The 16482-nt window shown below is 43.0% G+C and overlaps 1 protein-coding gene across 1 annotated transcript in view; it reads right to left on the bottom strand.

Moving 5' to 3' along the window:
* Nucleotides 1-16482, bottom strand: part of XIRP2 (xin actin binding repeat containing 2) — an 87647-nt gene that overhangs the window by 41883 nt on the left and 29282 nt on the right. The window contains exons 2-3 of the mRNA XM_079974905.1: nucleotides 13887-14038; nucleotides 1664-1789 (exon numbers count right to left, since the gene is read on the bottom strand). Coding sequence (XP_079831031.1) covers nucleotides 1664-1789; nucleotides 13887-13943 — 183 coding nt within the window. The 5' untranslated portion in view covers nucleotides 13944-14038. The remainder of the gene's footprint in view (nucleotides 1-1663; nucleotides 1790-13886; nucleotides 14039-16482) is intronic.

Genomic DNA, 16482 nt, shown 5'->3' with positions numbered 1-16482 from the left:
AGCAGCGATGTCATGCTGGCCACGTGACCCGGAAGTGTCTCCGGACAGCACTGGCCCCTGGCCTCTTAAGTGAGATGGGCGCACAACCCCAGAGTCTGTCAAGACTGGCCCGTACGGGCAGGGGTACCTTTGCCTTTACCTTTAAATAATAGTAGGAAGGACACATTACTCTGTCCCAGCTCCTGCCCACCTAGCAGTTCGAAAGCACGTCAAAGTACAAGTAGATAAATAGGTACCGCTCCGGCAGGAAGATAAATGGTGTTTCCGTGCACTGCTCTGGTTTGCCAGATGCGGCTTAGTCATGCTGGCCACATGACCCAGAAGCTGTCTGCAGACAAACACCGGCTCCCTCAGGCAGTAAAGCAAGATGAGAGTTCAACCCCAGAGTCGTCCGCAACTGGACCTAACGGTCAGGGGTACCTTAACCTTTACTTTTTAATAATAGCAGTAGTAGTAGGCAATAAATATGTAGGCAGATTATTTTTAAAAGTAAGAATGATTATCTCAGCTTCCCTCAGAGATACTTGAGGGAATCCTATCAATGGATGGCTCAGTAATCTGCACAAACAATGTTGGGTAGAAATCTGTATCCTGAGGCAAAAAATATCATCGACAAGCTGAGAGGAGGAGGAGGACTAGAGGGCGGGCCTTATGAATAGAAGCAGAAACATTACCTATACAATACTGGGTGGTGGATGCTGCATTATCAATTTTGGTTTGAGTCACACTTCACAGTTCCACCAAGTAACTGTAAGGTCAAGAGACACGATTACAGTGCTTGATGGCTTAAAATAAAGCCACCCAGACATGTGACACTTCTCAGTATCAACCCCCACCCCCAAGAAAAAAACCCAGTTAGGACCAACAACACAATTGAGGATTGAGGATTGAGTAAACATTTAAAACAGAAAATAGTGAAGCAAATTACAGTGTTCAGCTGCATGCACAAGTCTCATTAAATTTTTTAAAAAAGGAAAGAAGAAAGGGACATGCCAAAATTAATGTGATGCTGCCACAAGACAGATGAATTACAACGTGCCTGGTGGGGGTGGGGTGGGTATATGATGGGATACTTGATGACGGGCAATAAATAACAGTAGCCGCACTGTCAATAACAATATCCGTTACACAAGCAACGCCAGCAACACTGTCGGGAAGATCGAAAGCACTTACGTTGTTTTTTGTAAACCACCAGATTTGGCCGAGATCATATACGTTTAACAAAATATGAACTGCAACAGACCAAGTTTGCGTTATGGTAACATGATGAAAAGATGCAGTAAGCCCTGTTCTTAGTGATGACAGTCTTTAAAAGACTTAGGTGGAATCTATACACAGTTCTAGGAATGCTTTTTCCAAAAAGCGTTTTTTAAAAATACATGGAATTTTCCCTAAGCTCACCATCGCCATCTAGTGTCACTTTGTTTATTGTACTTAAAACACACTTAAAACGTTTTATTTGCAGCTGTATAGCTGAGTCCTGTGAATATGAATGGGCTATCACACATTTAAAACAAAAACAAAAAACCGCCCATAAAAGTCATCTGTAAGCATACACCCTGATTTATATGAAAGTGGCTTACAAGGTCAATACATCTTACTGTTGCTTAAAACTAGGACTACCCTCCACACAACCACCATTACTAATTCTACTACTTCTTACCTGTACAGATTTCTGCTGGTATTGGTACTGAGTACTCTGCGATGTGGCAGTTTCTGCTTTTTCAAACTGGTTCTTCACGCTTGCCAAGCCTCCAGGTATCCTACAAGCCTCTGTTTCTTCGAGAGCCTGGTGGGACAAATAAGGGTGGGCATTGGATTAGGATGCATGAGAGGAGGAGTTCATATCCTCACCCAGCCATGAAGCTTGCCGGGTGAATTGAACCAGTCGCTGTCTCTCAACCATCATCTTACTTAACCATAGTTGCTATTCTGCCTGTTCTTCCAAATGACGCTTCTGCATTTTGTAGGATTGTTTTTTTTTATTAATTAAAAAAGTCAGTTTTTTTAAAAAAGGAGTTTTAAAATATTAGAAGTGCACAAAGTGTAAGATGCGAATTATTATGCAATGGTGATGTTGTTGTTTTTTATGCAGAAAATGCCTTTTGACACTTGTTCCTTGTATCCCGAACAGCAGCTCATTCGCATACATTTCTTAATAAGCCATGCCAAAGTTAGAAAGCAAGCCTATTAGGAGGCTGTCATCAAAATCCTTAAAATATGAATGGGCTGTACATTATGAAGATTCCTACTTAGAGAAGCTTGCTGTGGTATTATTACCTCATTGATTTAAAAGATTAAAGCCATACTAACAATAAGCAGATTTCAGAATCCCCTAATCCAGAGCTTCTTCAATACCATTAACTACTTTACACTGTCAGGTGTTCAGAGACAACGAAGAGATTCTGCTGTTACACAGCTACGAATTAATCTCTTTTCAAAACCAACATGCAAAGTCTCAGAGGCCCCTTCCATAATGCAGATGGATTAGCACAATAATGCACGCTGCACTCTGTGTTTGGAAAGAACTGCGTTTCAGACACTGACCCAGAGAGAGCCACAAAGTAAGTTAGAAAAGCCGAGGCTCAATGACAACTTGGAAACTGGGATTCCAGCGAGACTTTTAAAACAGTGGCGGATCCACAATGCATCTGGAAGCCACTGGCTCCTGACAACCACAATGATGACTAATCACCACCACTTAGGATCTGCCCATTACCTATCTATCTTCCTTTGTTTTCCTCTGTGCTAATAGGTTCCTTGTGTTTTGAATACCATGTAAGAGGAGGAAGCAGGAAGCAGGAAGGGAGTGTGAACCAGCAGGTAATTTTAGGACAGGGGTGGGAAACTGTGAACCCCAACTTCCCCCAACCACAGTCACCATGGCCAACGCTTAGGAAAAACAAGAGCTGTGGTTCAAAACCATCTGGGGAGCCACAGCTTCCCCATCTCTGCTTTAGGGTAATAACCCTGATCCCAAGCTCTGCCTGGAGTTTGGGTCATGCACATGCATGTTTGGCCTGGGGCAAGCTATATACATTGTGCACAAATGGACATGACACACTGACAATGACTGCTCTTACTAAAGAAAAGCAGCCTGTTTGAATCTAGAACAGTGTTTCCCAAACTTGCGCAGCCAGCTATTTTTTGGGACTACAGTTCCCATCATCCCTGACCACTGGTCCTGCTAGCTAGGGACGATGGGAGTTGTAGTCCAACAAGAGCTGGAAACACTGATCTAGAAGCCTCAGGTGACCAGGAGGTGCCTCATCTTTTCTCCATTTTTCTACTGGCCATTTCCCCTTTCCTCCAAGATCCACATGTGTATATCAGATGTGAGGGGGGAAGGAAGATCTCGAGTAAGAAGATGGCCCATCGGAAATGGTAAAGGACCCTCCCCCTACTCACGGCTTCTCTGATAAAATTTGCTGCAGCTGCATTGCGTGCATTTCTGTATAACATGTTGTTTGCCCCTAAGTATAGAGATCCCATTTGTTTCTTATACATCACAGTGTTGTTCTCTAATATCCAAGTGTGAGTGGGTGAAGCATATATTTCATTCTTTGGGTGCCAGCTTGACAAATCTGCACATTTGCTTCCAGCATTCTTATATATTAAAGCTGTGAAAAACAGATGAGCACACACTTTGCAAATCTCCATTGCGCACTTTGTTTTCCAGGAATGCAGGGGATATATTGCCAGAGTGCATTGTGCAAGTTTGTGGGATTAAAAAAACACAACAACACCCAAACAAGCATGTTTTGGACAGGTATGAATTCACTCAGAGACTTCATAACTCCAAGGCTAAGAAACCGCCTCCCAAAATAGCTTCAAAAACATTGATTTTTTAAAAAACAAAAACAAAAAAACATGCTACTTTGCCACTAACCTCCACAAAGAAGAAGAAGAAGTAGTAGTGGCGGCAATGGGATACTTTTTAAATGGTATATTTGCCCACTGACATCAGAACCATCTCTACCATTAGGCAGCATGAAGAAGCTGCCTTAGGAAGCAGAAACTTGGGTGGGGGCAGGCAGCAGCAGTGAAGTATTGGAAGAAACAGTTGAATATGCTACACAACGTGCCTTGAAGCTTCAAGCCAGCCTGCCATCCTCTGGTGTGGTGAAGGGAAAATTAAACTAGCAGTCCAGTTGGTTTCAGTACGTGGAATGGACAGGGGCACCATCTTGATCTTCACCTTTATTCACAACGATTTACATGTCACAAGGAGTTGAAATCCTAGGTAATGTTGTTACAAAAAAGAATCTCACTCATCTCCCCCACAGCAAGAAGTGGGAGTTGCTCCCTCCCATCTGGATCTCACTTTTGCAGATTATTATGGAAGCACAAAAAGACATGCTTTTCTCTGTATCAGGGCTGGAAACGGAATGGGAACCCACGGAGGGGCCAAGAACATCACATTCAAGGGAAGTGAGTGGCATGGAGACCATGGCAAAGAGATACAAAGAAGGGTATAATGTCAAAAATTAAAGAACTTAAAATAAAAATCCTAGCAAGGCTTCCTTCCCCTCCAAAACAAATCAAGCAAAAATTCTGTGTCATGTTCTATCTAACCTAGTGGTACAAGTAACTTTCGTTATTGTGGTTTGCAGGGCATTAGGGCCATCCAAAGACAGATGGGAAGCAGCAACATCGTGGCAGGGGGATTGGACACCACTGCTTTGTGACAAATTACCTTGCTGATTGGACCTCATTAGAATATAGCACTCTGCCTGTTTAACTGAACACTTTGTTGCAAACTAGGAGATGGTGGAAGCAGTGACCTTGGGAAAGGCTACCTCTAGCAAAAAGAGCCACGTCTTGTCTATTGAAAGAGAAGTGAACTCTAATAAACCAGGTATGGTGTTTTTAAAATGTCTTTTTAAACCACCAAAAAGTCTATAAAAACACTCTCCTGATAAGGAACTGGCAACTTCCTCCCTCACTTGGGTGGGAAACCATTCTCAGTTTAGTGCTCAGAGTTTTCCATTAAGATTTTCCACATTAACAAGTGGCATGGAAGTTCTTGTCCTGCACAGTTTGCATGATTTTGTTAAAAATCAAACCCTGTTTATGACCTTGCGTGTCAACCCCAGACACACACTTGAGGGCTGTGCTGCTCCTTCTTCCACACACACCTCTGTTGCCTTGCACAAAATTCACATGAACCTTATTTTCCCAACAAAGACGGCTCCCTCCTGGTTCCTGCCGTATGGCAAGCATTTTGGACTATATCAAGCGGAAGTGGAGGTGTCACACCTTATGTTTAGATTTGGGGTCCTCTGTTTTGAAATGGCAATTTCACACCAGGGCACTAAATAGCCAAAGCTGCCAGGATCTGACATATTTCTTAACAATGATAACAACCCCAAAACACTATAGCAACTAGCAAGTCAGTGGGGAATGTAATTTTCTTGAAATGTCCAAGTCATTTTGGGTAGCTAGTACATATATCTGAGGAGCAACTAGGCATGTCCTAACAAAACAGTACCGGTTTCCAAAGGATGCAAAAGACATGAAGTTTCGTTTGAAGATCTATGTTTTGGCAGAGCAAATGTGAACAGCCAGTTATATTAGCAAGCGGCCATTTCATGCATGCCTAGCGCAAGCCAGTGAATTTTCAATGATTTGTGGTGGGCAATTTTAGTCTGACACTCTTTAAACTCTCCGATGAATGTTACTTATATAAAAGGCCACTAGCAAATATCTACTGTCTGTTCAGACATCCTGTTTGGGAGAAAGTAGCTCTAATTTCAGTGTTAGGTTTAGCTACGTATTGTGTCCTTAAATGGCACAAAACATTCAGTAGTCAGTAAATTTACAATGCAAAGGTGTGTAGAGTTCTTAATACAGTTCTTGGATTTGGAGAGAGATTACAGGTTTCCATTAAATTCTCTATTTTAATTATGGAAGCAGTATATCTCTTTCTCTCTCCAGCACAAAAACAAACAAGCAAAATCTCCTTGCAACACACATTTTCTTTGACCAAAAGTGAAATGCCAATCAACCAAGCACCTCTAATGCAACAGTTGTCATACGATAGGTAGAAAAGGTAATAATAATAATAATAATAATAATAATAATAATAATAATGTACAATGGCCCTTTGTTGGATGATTGTTTGAGGTGTTAGAAGGCAATGAGAAGCAATTGTAGGATGGTTGATTACAGTAATTTCACTATTTCCGAACAAATGAAAAACACAAGTTACATTTGAATACTGCATTGTATGAAGGCACTCAGAGAAAAAAAAAATATATATATGAATGAGAGAGAATATGTTTTGCCTAATTAAATGTATGAGGCCTGTTCTTCAGATAGGAAGGATAGTAGCTCAGTGGTAGAGCATTTGTGCTGCATGCAGAAATTTCCAGGTTCAATCCCTAATATCTCTACAGGTAGGTAAGGCTGGAAATGCTGCCAGTCAATGTGGACAATACTGAGCTAGATGGATCAAAGGTTTGCCTCAGCATAAGACCACTTCCTATATTCCTTTGTGAGTGGCAGGAATTGGTCCTATTCCTGTGGCTCCTGTGTACTGGACTGTGTGCATGCTTAGGGCAGAGTAGAGGCATCACTACAGAGTTTGCCAATGGCCCATAGTACCCTGCACAACACACAAAAGTACACTTCATTCACCGGCCTCCTCGGCTACATATTGCAGTGCAATGCAAAAGGAGCAAGCCGTTTCCAGCTGTGAAGGTCTAAAGAACTGCAAGGCATTTGCTACTGCTGCGTCATCATGCCCAATGGACACCTGTTGGTCATACATTACTATCAGGGATGGGGAGCATGTGGCCCATTGGATGTTGTTCAACTCCAATTCCTAGGCACCAGTTCCTAGGGGCCTGCTCTCTCCCCCCACCCACCATTTGTTCACAATGATCAGGGAGTGGAGAAGGCCGAGTGCGGAGCCAAGCGTGGCATGGCTTCAGTGGCTGGCTCTTCCTCCTCCTGCCGCAGAGGGGAAAGAGGGAGGAAGCAGTCCCTGGTGGGTGGCAGCGACAGGAGGAGGAAGAGGCCGTCAACCGTGGAGCCCAGCAAGGTGCGGCATAACTTCAGCAGCTCATGGTTCCTTCTCCTGCTGCTGCTGCTGCTGCTGCTGCATAACAGAAAGACGGGGGGAAGCAGCCCCTGGCTGGTGGTGGCAACAGCAGGAGGGGAAGGCCAAACACAAGACAGGAGGAGCTGATGGCCATTGAAGCCACACTGCCATTGTGTTTGGCTCTGGCCCCGAGCTCCTCCTGGCATCCTGATGTCACATATGTGTCATCAGCCCCTCTCCCCAATCTTCTGTGCAGGTTGGTGCTTCTGACAGCCAGCATGGCCCATGCTCAGGGATGATAGGACTTGGAATCCACCAAAATCTGGAGGTCCACATGTTCCCCTGCTGTAGAGTCTGGGGACCAATAATAATAATAATTTATTATTTATACCCCGCCTATCTGGCTGGGTTTCCCCAGCCACTTTGGACAGCTTCCAACAAAACACTAAAATACAATAACCTATTAAACATTAAAAGGCTTCTCTAAACAGGGCTGCCTTCAGATGTCTTCTAAAAGTTTAGTAGTTATTTTTCTCTTTGACATCTGGTGGGAGGGCGTTCCACAGGGCGGGCGCCACTACCAAGAAGGCCCTCTGCCTGGTTTCCTGTAACCTGGCTTCTCACAGCAAGGGAACCTCCAGAAGGCCCTCGGTGCTGGACCTCAGTGTCCAGGCTGAACGATGGGGGTGGAGACGCTCCTTCAGGTATACTGGACCGAAGCCGTTTAGGGCTTTAAAGGTTAGCACCAACACTATGAATTGTGCTCCCACCGACTAAACAGCAAGAAGTAGATTAGGCAATACCTTTAAAGTCTCCACATTACCTGGGTACTTCCTTTGAGGCACTTAGTGATGCAAAGCTCTAAGTATTATGCATGGAACTTTTATTTTGATACTTGTATTCTGGCACTATTAAATGGGGCTGTCAAAAGAAGATTTGTAGTTCCTTAATTGCTTGACTTTTAAACAACCAACCGATTTTCATATTAAATTTGCATATTACCCAAATCGCCGTATGGGCGTGTTTTTAATATATCAAAGAAGACAGATTTTGTTTGCGAAAATTTAAGTGATCACTCACTGTTAGGAAGGAACGGGACCTTTAATATTTTATTGCTCATTCCTCCTTACCCAGAAACACACCGAAAGCAAAATAGCCTCAAAAATAAGTATTGTGCCATGAACTTACAGCCTCATGAATTAAAATTTGCCCCATCTCTGTTTCAAGTTACCCTCTATGTATAAAGCAACTATAACAGTGCATTCCAGGGCATGCCTACTCAATATTAAGTCCTTCTGAGTTCAATGGGACTTGTTCCCTGCTAAGTGTGTATAGCAGGGATGGAGAGCTTCTCACCAGGCCTCCTCATTTGGCCCAGAAACCATGCCCATCTGCCCCAAATCTGATGTCATATGTGACATCAGGTGTGGAATAGGAACAGATGCAGCTAAATTGGCAACTGTTGTGGCCAAGATATGTAGAAAGCCATCCCTGTGCACCAGAAGTTCAGTTCTGCTTGTTTCAGGTGCGTGAGAGAGTTCCGTAGCATTTTTCCTTTCGCTGTTTCTTTAGCGGCAGCACTGAGACCCTCCGCCTCATCCCTCCCTTATTTGCTCTAGGAAGGGAGAAGTTGGAAAGCATCTCTGGGTGGATAGGTGGTGGCAGAGGTGGTTGCAGAGCCAGTCAGGCAGCAGGGCTGCTAGCTGTAGCTGCCAGTTTCAGGTGTGCCCCCCTCCCCACAAAGCATGGGGTCTAAGAGAGGTGACCTTTCTCCACCACAACAGGGGTGTCCCTAACTGTGAGCATAGCTGCGTCTTGTGCGTTGACACAAGTTTTCACATGCAGGTCAGATGGAATGGGTATACCCTAAATGGCCTCAGCCCTGTATACCTGAAGGAGCGTCTCCACCCCCATCCTTCTGCCCAGACATTGAGATCCAGCACTGGTGGCCCCCTCAATGTGAGTAGTGAAGCTACAGGGAACCAGGCAGAGGGCCTTCTCGGTAGTGGCACTCACCCTGTGGAACGGCCTCCCATCAGATGTCAAGGAGATGAATCACTATATAACCTTTAGAAGGCATCTGAAGGCAGCTCTGTATAGGAAAGCTTTTTTATGTGCAATTATTTTTTATGTTTTTATGTGTGTTGGAAGCCACCCAGAGAGGCTGAAGCAACCCAGTCAGATGGGTAGTAGTATTATGCAACATGGAGGATATGGACAAAACAAGGGCATCTGTAACACTCTGGTAATGGTGTATTACCCTATGTAAAGCAGCCAATTTTATAGAACCATGAATATGACTGCAGGCATCAAGCCTTCTGCTGGTTCCATATTTCCTGGGATTAGAGAATCCATCTTCATTACAATTCACTAATTATTTCAATGATCTTTTAACATTCCTGTTGCTTTTCTTACAACAGGAGGCAGCTGTGGCTGCACTGCAGTCATTTCAAGCAACAACTACTACTACAACAACAATACTAAGCTGCCGCCACCATGGGAATCTGCAGCTATTCCTACTCCTTTAACTGGTTTATCAAGTGACAAGAGTGTAAACAGATCTCATTTCTCTGTTGACTAAGCCAATTCGAACAGATTTTATGCCTTCAGCAGCAGGAAGAAGAGAAATTGGCCAGCAGTATGATGTACACAGTACAAATTTTTATCTGTCATACCTTATATTTAACCCTAGGTAATTTTAAAGATGCTACACAGCAATCGTAAAGTACCATTAATGCTGGAATGTAGCTAAATAAATTCTAATCAGAGTAAACCCACTGAAACCAATGACCAAAATCAGCCCCTTCCATTGATTTCAATTAGTCTGCTCTAAATATGAGCAGTACCATACAACTCATTGGGTGGTAAGCAATGCTAGTCCTACTCAGAGTAGACCCACCAAATTTAATATACATTACTAATTTCATTAAGTGGGTCATTAAGTGACCCCCCTTCATTTCAGTGGGTCTGCTTTGAGCAGGACTTGGTTGAATACAACCCATTGGGCCAAATTCAACTAACTGGTCCCATTACGGCAAGCCCATACAAGGACTTCCCCCCTCTTCCCTCCCCACTGAATTGGCTGTGTGTGTGTAAGTAAGTAAGTAGAACTGCTCACATATGGAGGGGAGGAGATTTTGTTCCATTGAGCAAGCAGGAATGCATGTGCTGACAACCTGTGTGGCAGTGTGACATTGAATCCTACCTATTGTACAGGGTGAGTCTTTTAAAAGAGGCCCTGTGGAACAGGTGTACTCTGTATCCATGGGGCCTCTTTTAAAGGACTCACCCTGTATATTAGCTTAGGTTATGTATGCATGTATGCATGTATTATATTCTGCATTTATATTCCACTTTTTTCTCCAAGGAGTTCAATGTGGCACGCATGGTTCTTCTCCTCATTTCATCTCCACAGCAACCCTGTGAGGTAGGTTAGGCTCAAAGGCAGTGACTGGCCCAAGGTCACCCAGTGAGCTTCATGGCTGAGTGGGGATTGGAGCTATGGTCTCCAACCAGTACACCACACTGGCTCTGGGTTATGCTTTTTCCATTTTTCTAGGTTTATGTTATCATAGCTTTTGTACTTATTTTGCATTCAGATATAGAATCACAGAATTGTAGAATTAGAAGGGATCACAAGGGTAAGGTAAAGGTAAAGGTACCCCTGCCCGTACAGGCCAGTCGTGTCCGACTCTAGGGTTGTGCACCCATCTCACTTAAGAGGCCGGGGGCCAGCGCTGTCCGGAGACACTTCCAGGTCACGTGGCCAGCGTGATGAAACTGCTCTGGCGAGTCAGCACCAGCGCAGCACACGGAAACGCCGTTTACCTTCCCGCTTTAAAGCGGTACCTATTTATCTACTTGCATTTAGGGGTGCTTTCGAACTGCTAGGTGGGCAGGAGCTGGGACCGAAAGACGGGAGCTTACCCTGCCGTGGGGATTCGAACCGCCGACCATACGATTGGCAAGTCCTAGGCACTGAGGTTTTACCCACAGCGCCACCCGCGTCCCTCATCACAAGGGTAATCTAGTCCAAATGCCTGCAATGCAGGAATCTTTTGCCCAATGTGGGGCTCACACCCACAGCCCTGAGATTAAGAGTCTTATGCTCTACCATATAGATACAGACACGGCTTTTTTCCAGTTGGAACTCACCAGAACTTAGTTCTAGCACCTCTCAGATGGGCGCCGTTGTTATTATAAGAGAACAAAGGAGGCATTCATGGTGAGTTCCGGCACCTCTTCTTCTAGAAAAATAGCACTGGATGCATATAGATATATACAGACACTTACCCATCTACTTCTATACAAAGCAATTATTCTTCATGTTAACTGTCACCCATCCTAAGTCTTAATGTTATAGTGAGAGAAGTGGTGTGTGGGTATATACGATGAGAGTGGCTGCAAATTTCTGGATCCCACAGAAAAGGGGCGACAATATGCCCCCTCCATCCAAACTGTTACTGGAGGCTGAAGCCTCTAGGGTTAGGGTTGGGAGGCAATTTTCAGCTCCATCTGAAAGACGTCTACAAGCGCAGAGCTTCATTTATCTTCACACTAGTGAATAGCAGACATTCACTTACATGGGGAGAGTAAAGGGCTTTTTATGTTCCATTCGGCGTTCCATAAAAAAGTTGGACTCCTTTCTGAAGGTTAAAAATCCATCATATACACTGCTATGGATTTACTTCACACACACTTTTAAAAGATATCCTTAATTTGGGATGGCTCCCTTTGCATCATGAAATGAGATTATTCTGATATGATATCTGATTGACTTTTGTTTCCTTGACTTTAAGATTTGCCAAACATCGCAAAAGCAAACAGGAGCCCAGGCTCATTTTATTATGCCTTGGACGTGAATTCTCATATGCAGCTAAGCAAAGATTAATCTGTGAGCAGAAGCTTCCATTGGGAGAGCTGACGTCAGCACTTCTGAGCAGAAAGCAGGCACCCAAGTGGGAGCACAGCAGCGATCCCTCTGACCCACGTTATTATCTTTGCAGTGAGCAATTTATTTTCCTGAGCTCTCCAGGAATTAGTTACACCTTCAGAGCAAACCCCAGGAGTTTAGCTTCTAATCATTTTTGTTATCCCTCAGTAGGGCCCACAATCAGACACTTTCCTTGGACTTCCAGTTGAGGACAGGGTCAGTTCTTACCACCTTTCAAATATGACTACCAGGTCCCCAACTCCAAAAGAGGTGCATCCACTATACAGTGGTACCTCGGGTTACATACGTTTCAGGTTACAGACTCCGCTAACCCAGAAATAGTACCTCGGGTTAAGAACTTTGCTTCAGGATGAGAACAGAAATCACGTGGCGGCAGCAGCTGGAGGCCCCATTAGCTAAAGTGGTGCTTCAGGTTAAGAACAGTTTCAGGTTAAGAACGGACCTCCAGAACAAATTAAGTACTTAACCCGAGGTACCACTGTACATTATTTGGAAGAACTGTGGAGCTAAGTAATGGGCCTCTTAATCCCAGGATATTTTGTCAGTACTGTTGTACCTTGGAAGTCGAGTGCCTTGCTAGTCAAACGTTTTGGCTCCCAAATGTCACAAACGTTATGGTTTGACTGTTACAGTTTGTGAACTATTTTTGGAAGCCAAACATCCGACAAGGCTTCCGCAGTTTCCGATTTGCTGCAGGAAGTCGCGCTTTGGTTTCCGAACATTTTGGAAGTCAAATGGACTTCCAGAATGGATTCCATTTGACTTCCAAGGTACGATTATATAACAAGCACAGTCTGCAATGGCATGTGTGCTAGGGAGGAGCTACCAAGCCAACTCCCCAACACCAACATCGCTGATGTTTACTAGGATAGAAGTGGGTCAGGGCAGGGTGATGGTGAGGTTGGGACCATGCGAGTAAATTGGCAGGACCACCACTGCTCACCACCAACCTGTCCCAACTCAACCCCATCAAGGTAAGCAGCAGCTAATTATAGAACTCCTTTGGATTTTTGTGGGTATGTGTGGGGAAAGGAAAATGAATTAATTTGAGACACTTGGGTCTGAAGATTGGGGAAATATTGCTGAAGAGAAAGTAGAACAAGCTGGATGTCATCCTAGGGTGAGTTTTTTGAATAATTTCTTTTATGTAACTGACAGGTAGAAAACCAGAAGTCCTTGTCATTTCTCTTTCTTCTTCTTCTTCTTCTTCTTTCCTTTCCTTCTTTTATCATTTTTTCTTTCTTTTTGTTTTGTTTTCCTTTGATGTCCTCTGCTCTGGGCCATTATTGGGGTCCAAGAATTACAGACACACGAAGGTGATGGATGGTTGGGTGAAGGACATTGACTGAGTGAGAGGCAGGGAAGGGAAGACCTGCCAGAGTGAGCAAAAGGAAAGCTCCCAGGCGAGAGTTTGGAGGAGGGTCCACCACTTTCTGTGTGAGACAAGGGTTAAGATCCACCTTTGAGAGAGGACTCTGTGTTTCCTTCCTTCCTTCCTTCCTTCCTTCCTTCCTTCCTTCCTTCCTTCCTTCCTGTTTTTATTTAGATTAGTTTCTTTCATCTTACTCTATTATGAAAAAACTTTAATAAAATCTTACAGGGTGGGGAGAGTAAGCAAGGGCAATTCTTCCACATGTGCTGCGGCTGAAACAAGCTATGACAAATGGTCACGTTGCTCTGCTTACCTGTTTGCCTACTGGTTGTGTGAACAGCCTATCGTGGACCAGACAGGGAAAATTGTGCCTTCTTATCATGTGACTCGTGAAAGAAAGACAGGATGGAACATTATCACTTGACAAATATTTGCTTTGAAGAGATGGTATGAAGGCAAAGAACACTGGCACACTATCAAACTAAAGGCTTAGGAGGGAAAGGTGGCTCACTTACATTTGCAGAGGAATTGCTGATCTCTACTTTGGACACGGCTGCTTGATACAAAGCCATCCTCTCCTTCAGTGAGACCACCTCCTGGGGCTCCTTGTTGCTCTGGCTAGTCCCTCCGGGCTGTCCACTGGCTGATTTCTTACCACCTACGGAACCTAAAACAGAACAAAACGAGACAAGAACACAAGGGTATGAAGAAAAGGATTATTTCTGTGTGAAGTAAGGAGGAAGTGGAATGGTTTATATTTATTTATTAAAGCCTGCATTTATATACCCTTTCCATAAACAAAAGTCACATGGGAGCTAGTTTGGATTGGATTGCGGTATAAAAGAGTAACATCCGCAACAAATGATTAAAAGCCCTTAAAACACAATTAATGAGCCATTTTAAAATCATTTTGCTAGTACCAGAGATAGGCAAAACTGCTACTTTCTTTGTTTTTTCCTTAGAGAATTATACAAACGGCCACTGTGCTGCATCTATGCAATATTTCTATAATGCGTAGATGCAGCTGTTTATTATATTTAGTACAATGAGCTGATTACATGTTATCAGATTGTTTTACCTGTTGTGACCTGTCTCTGGCTTTGTTGTTTGTTTGTTTATTTATGATATGCTTACCGGGCTGCTTTCCTATGATATAAGCTGGCCTTACAATGGAAATATGGGTTATAAATGTTTTAAATACGTGTTTTTAATGCTGCATGTGGCAGCTATGAATGAACAGGAGGCACCTATTGGTTTTCCTTGTGCCAGGAACCTTTCCTTGGATTCTCAAGGGTGTTCAACACCTACTGAATGGGAAAGTGGGATAGCGGTAACACCAGTTCCAGAAACTGGTTAAGGTTAGAAGGCTTCTTGCTAGAAAAGAGGGAAAATCTAGATAATCAGAGGTTGCAGCAAAGGGAGAAAGAAGACCAAATGGTGGAATGAAGTTATATGGCTTTGGCAGAAATGTTATAAGGAACTAGGTACAGATAGATTGTTAATGTATTAAAGGGAAAAAACAAGGTTAGAATATGTTAAGATTAATTACAGGACAGAAAATAGATGAAGATGGAAAGGAATTGCTGAAACAGTTAATTGAAGTGGAATACAAAAAGGGAGGCATGAGGAAGTCAATGAAACAAGTGAATGAAAGTTAAGATTGAAAATATTGGAAGTGTTTTTAATTGTTTTTGTTTTGTTTTGTTAATTTAATGTTTTATGTAGTGTTTTTGTTTCTGTTTTTGTATTTTATTATGTTGATTTGTTTAATTCTTTTTCTTTCTTTTTGTAATCTTTAAACTCTTAATAAATATTATTTTTTAAAAAACAAAACAAAACAAAGGGAGAAAGAAGACCTTCTGGGAGTTGTAACGCTGTGAACCCCTCCATCATAGGCTCCGGTTGTATATATTTGTAAATAAACCATATATCATAAAGACACCACAGTCTCCACTGTGCCTCATTTCCAAACAAAATACAAACCCTGGGGAGCACCTGGGAATCTTGCTCTGCTCAGCTATAGGGGTGGTGTGCAGTAATGGACTGGATGACCCTTGGGGTCCCTTCCAACTCTACAATTCTATAATTCTATAATTCTATGAATGTGATCTCCACAATTCAGTCTTTTACTATTAATTATTTTGCCTGCAGGACTGTGATAAATCCTTCACAATAATTAATTATTTTGACCTCCCTTGAAGTACTGCAAAATGAAGTCACTGTGCAGGGGCTGACTACTCCCAAGCCCACAGGTTGCCCCCTTAGTTCTGTAAAACTTTTTGTGAAAACGCAAAACATAAATTACTTCCTCTATTAGCCTCACAACCAGGTCAGTAATTTTCCTTCCAACCGGCAATTAATGAAATTATTCCTGTCAAATATGTGCATTTTCTTGTCATAATATGCTTTTTTATTTGCAGCTTAATGAGCTTAACAACCATTTTATTGAGCTCTTAGCTGGGCTACAATATAACCTTTTCAGCAGAGGGGGACAGGAAACCCAGCATTTGTAAATTTGACCAAAAAATATTCCTCTGTATTACACCTATGCTTGTTGATTTCAACCATACATTCACACTCCAAGCATGCAACTGAAATGAGCAAAATCACAAAAGACTATGGAGCCAAACACCATTTAGGATCAATTTATGCACTTAATGTTCCAGAAAGAACAGCCCCATCTTCATGCGCCTTCCATTCGACTCTGTAAGCACAATCCAGCATGTGTCTACTCAGAAATAAACCCCACTGAATTCAATGGAACTTGCAGAGCATCGGACTGCAGCCTATGAGGCTTGCAGGTGAGGTCATCATGATTTGTTACCAACACTACTTTGCTTTAAAAGTCCTTACATTTTTATTGGTGTTTGTTCCTTCCGCTTCAGTCACAGTAGGGGATATGAGGCTGGAAAATTGTTACTGGCTCTCCATGCACAGCTGATGAGATTCATGAGTTTGCTAGGGTTTTCAGCCTCTTAGTCATTTTCAGCCTCACTTTATAACCCTGTCCTTTTGAAAGTTTTATTTCTTAGAACACAACTTTGCAACAATAACTCCAGAGACATGGTGGTGCTTCATACAGGATGGCATGAGTTGAGACACCAGTGAGCA

Source organism: Podarcis cretensis, assembly GCF_951804945.1.
Source record: "Podarcis cretensis genome assembly, chromosome: 1".
NCBI lineage: Eukaryota > Metazoa > Chordata > Lepidosauria > Squamata > Lacertidae > Podarcis > Podarcis cretensis.
The sequence above is the reverse complement of the archived record's forward strand: the minus strand, read 5'-3'. Positions and strand labels throughout refer to the sequence as shown.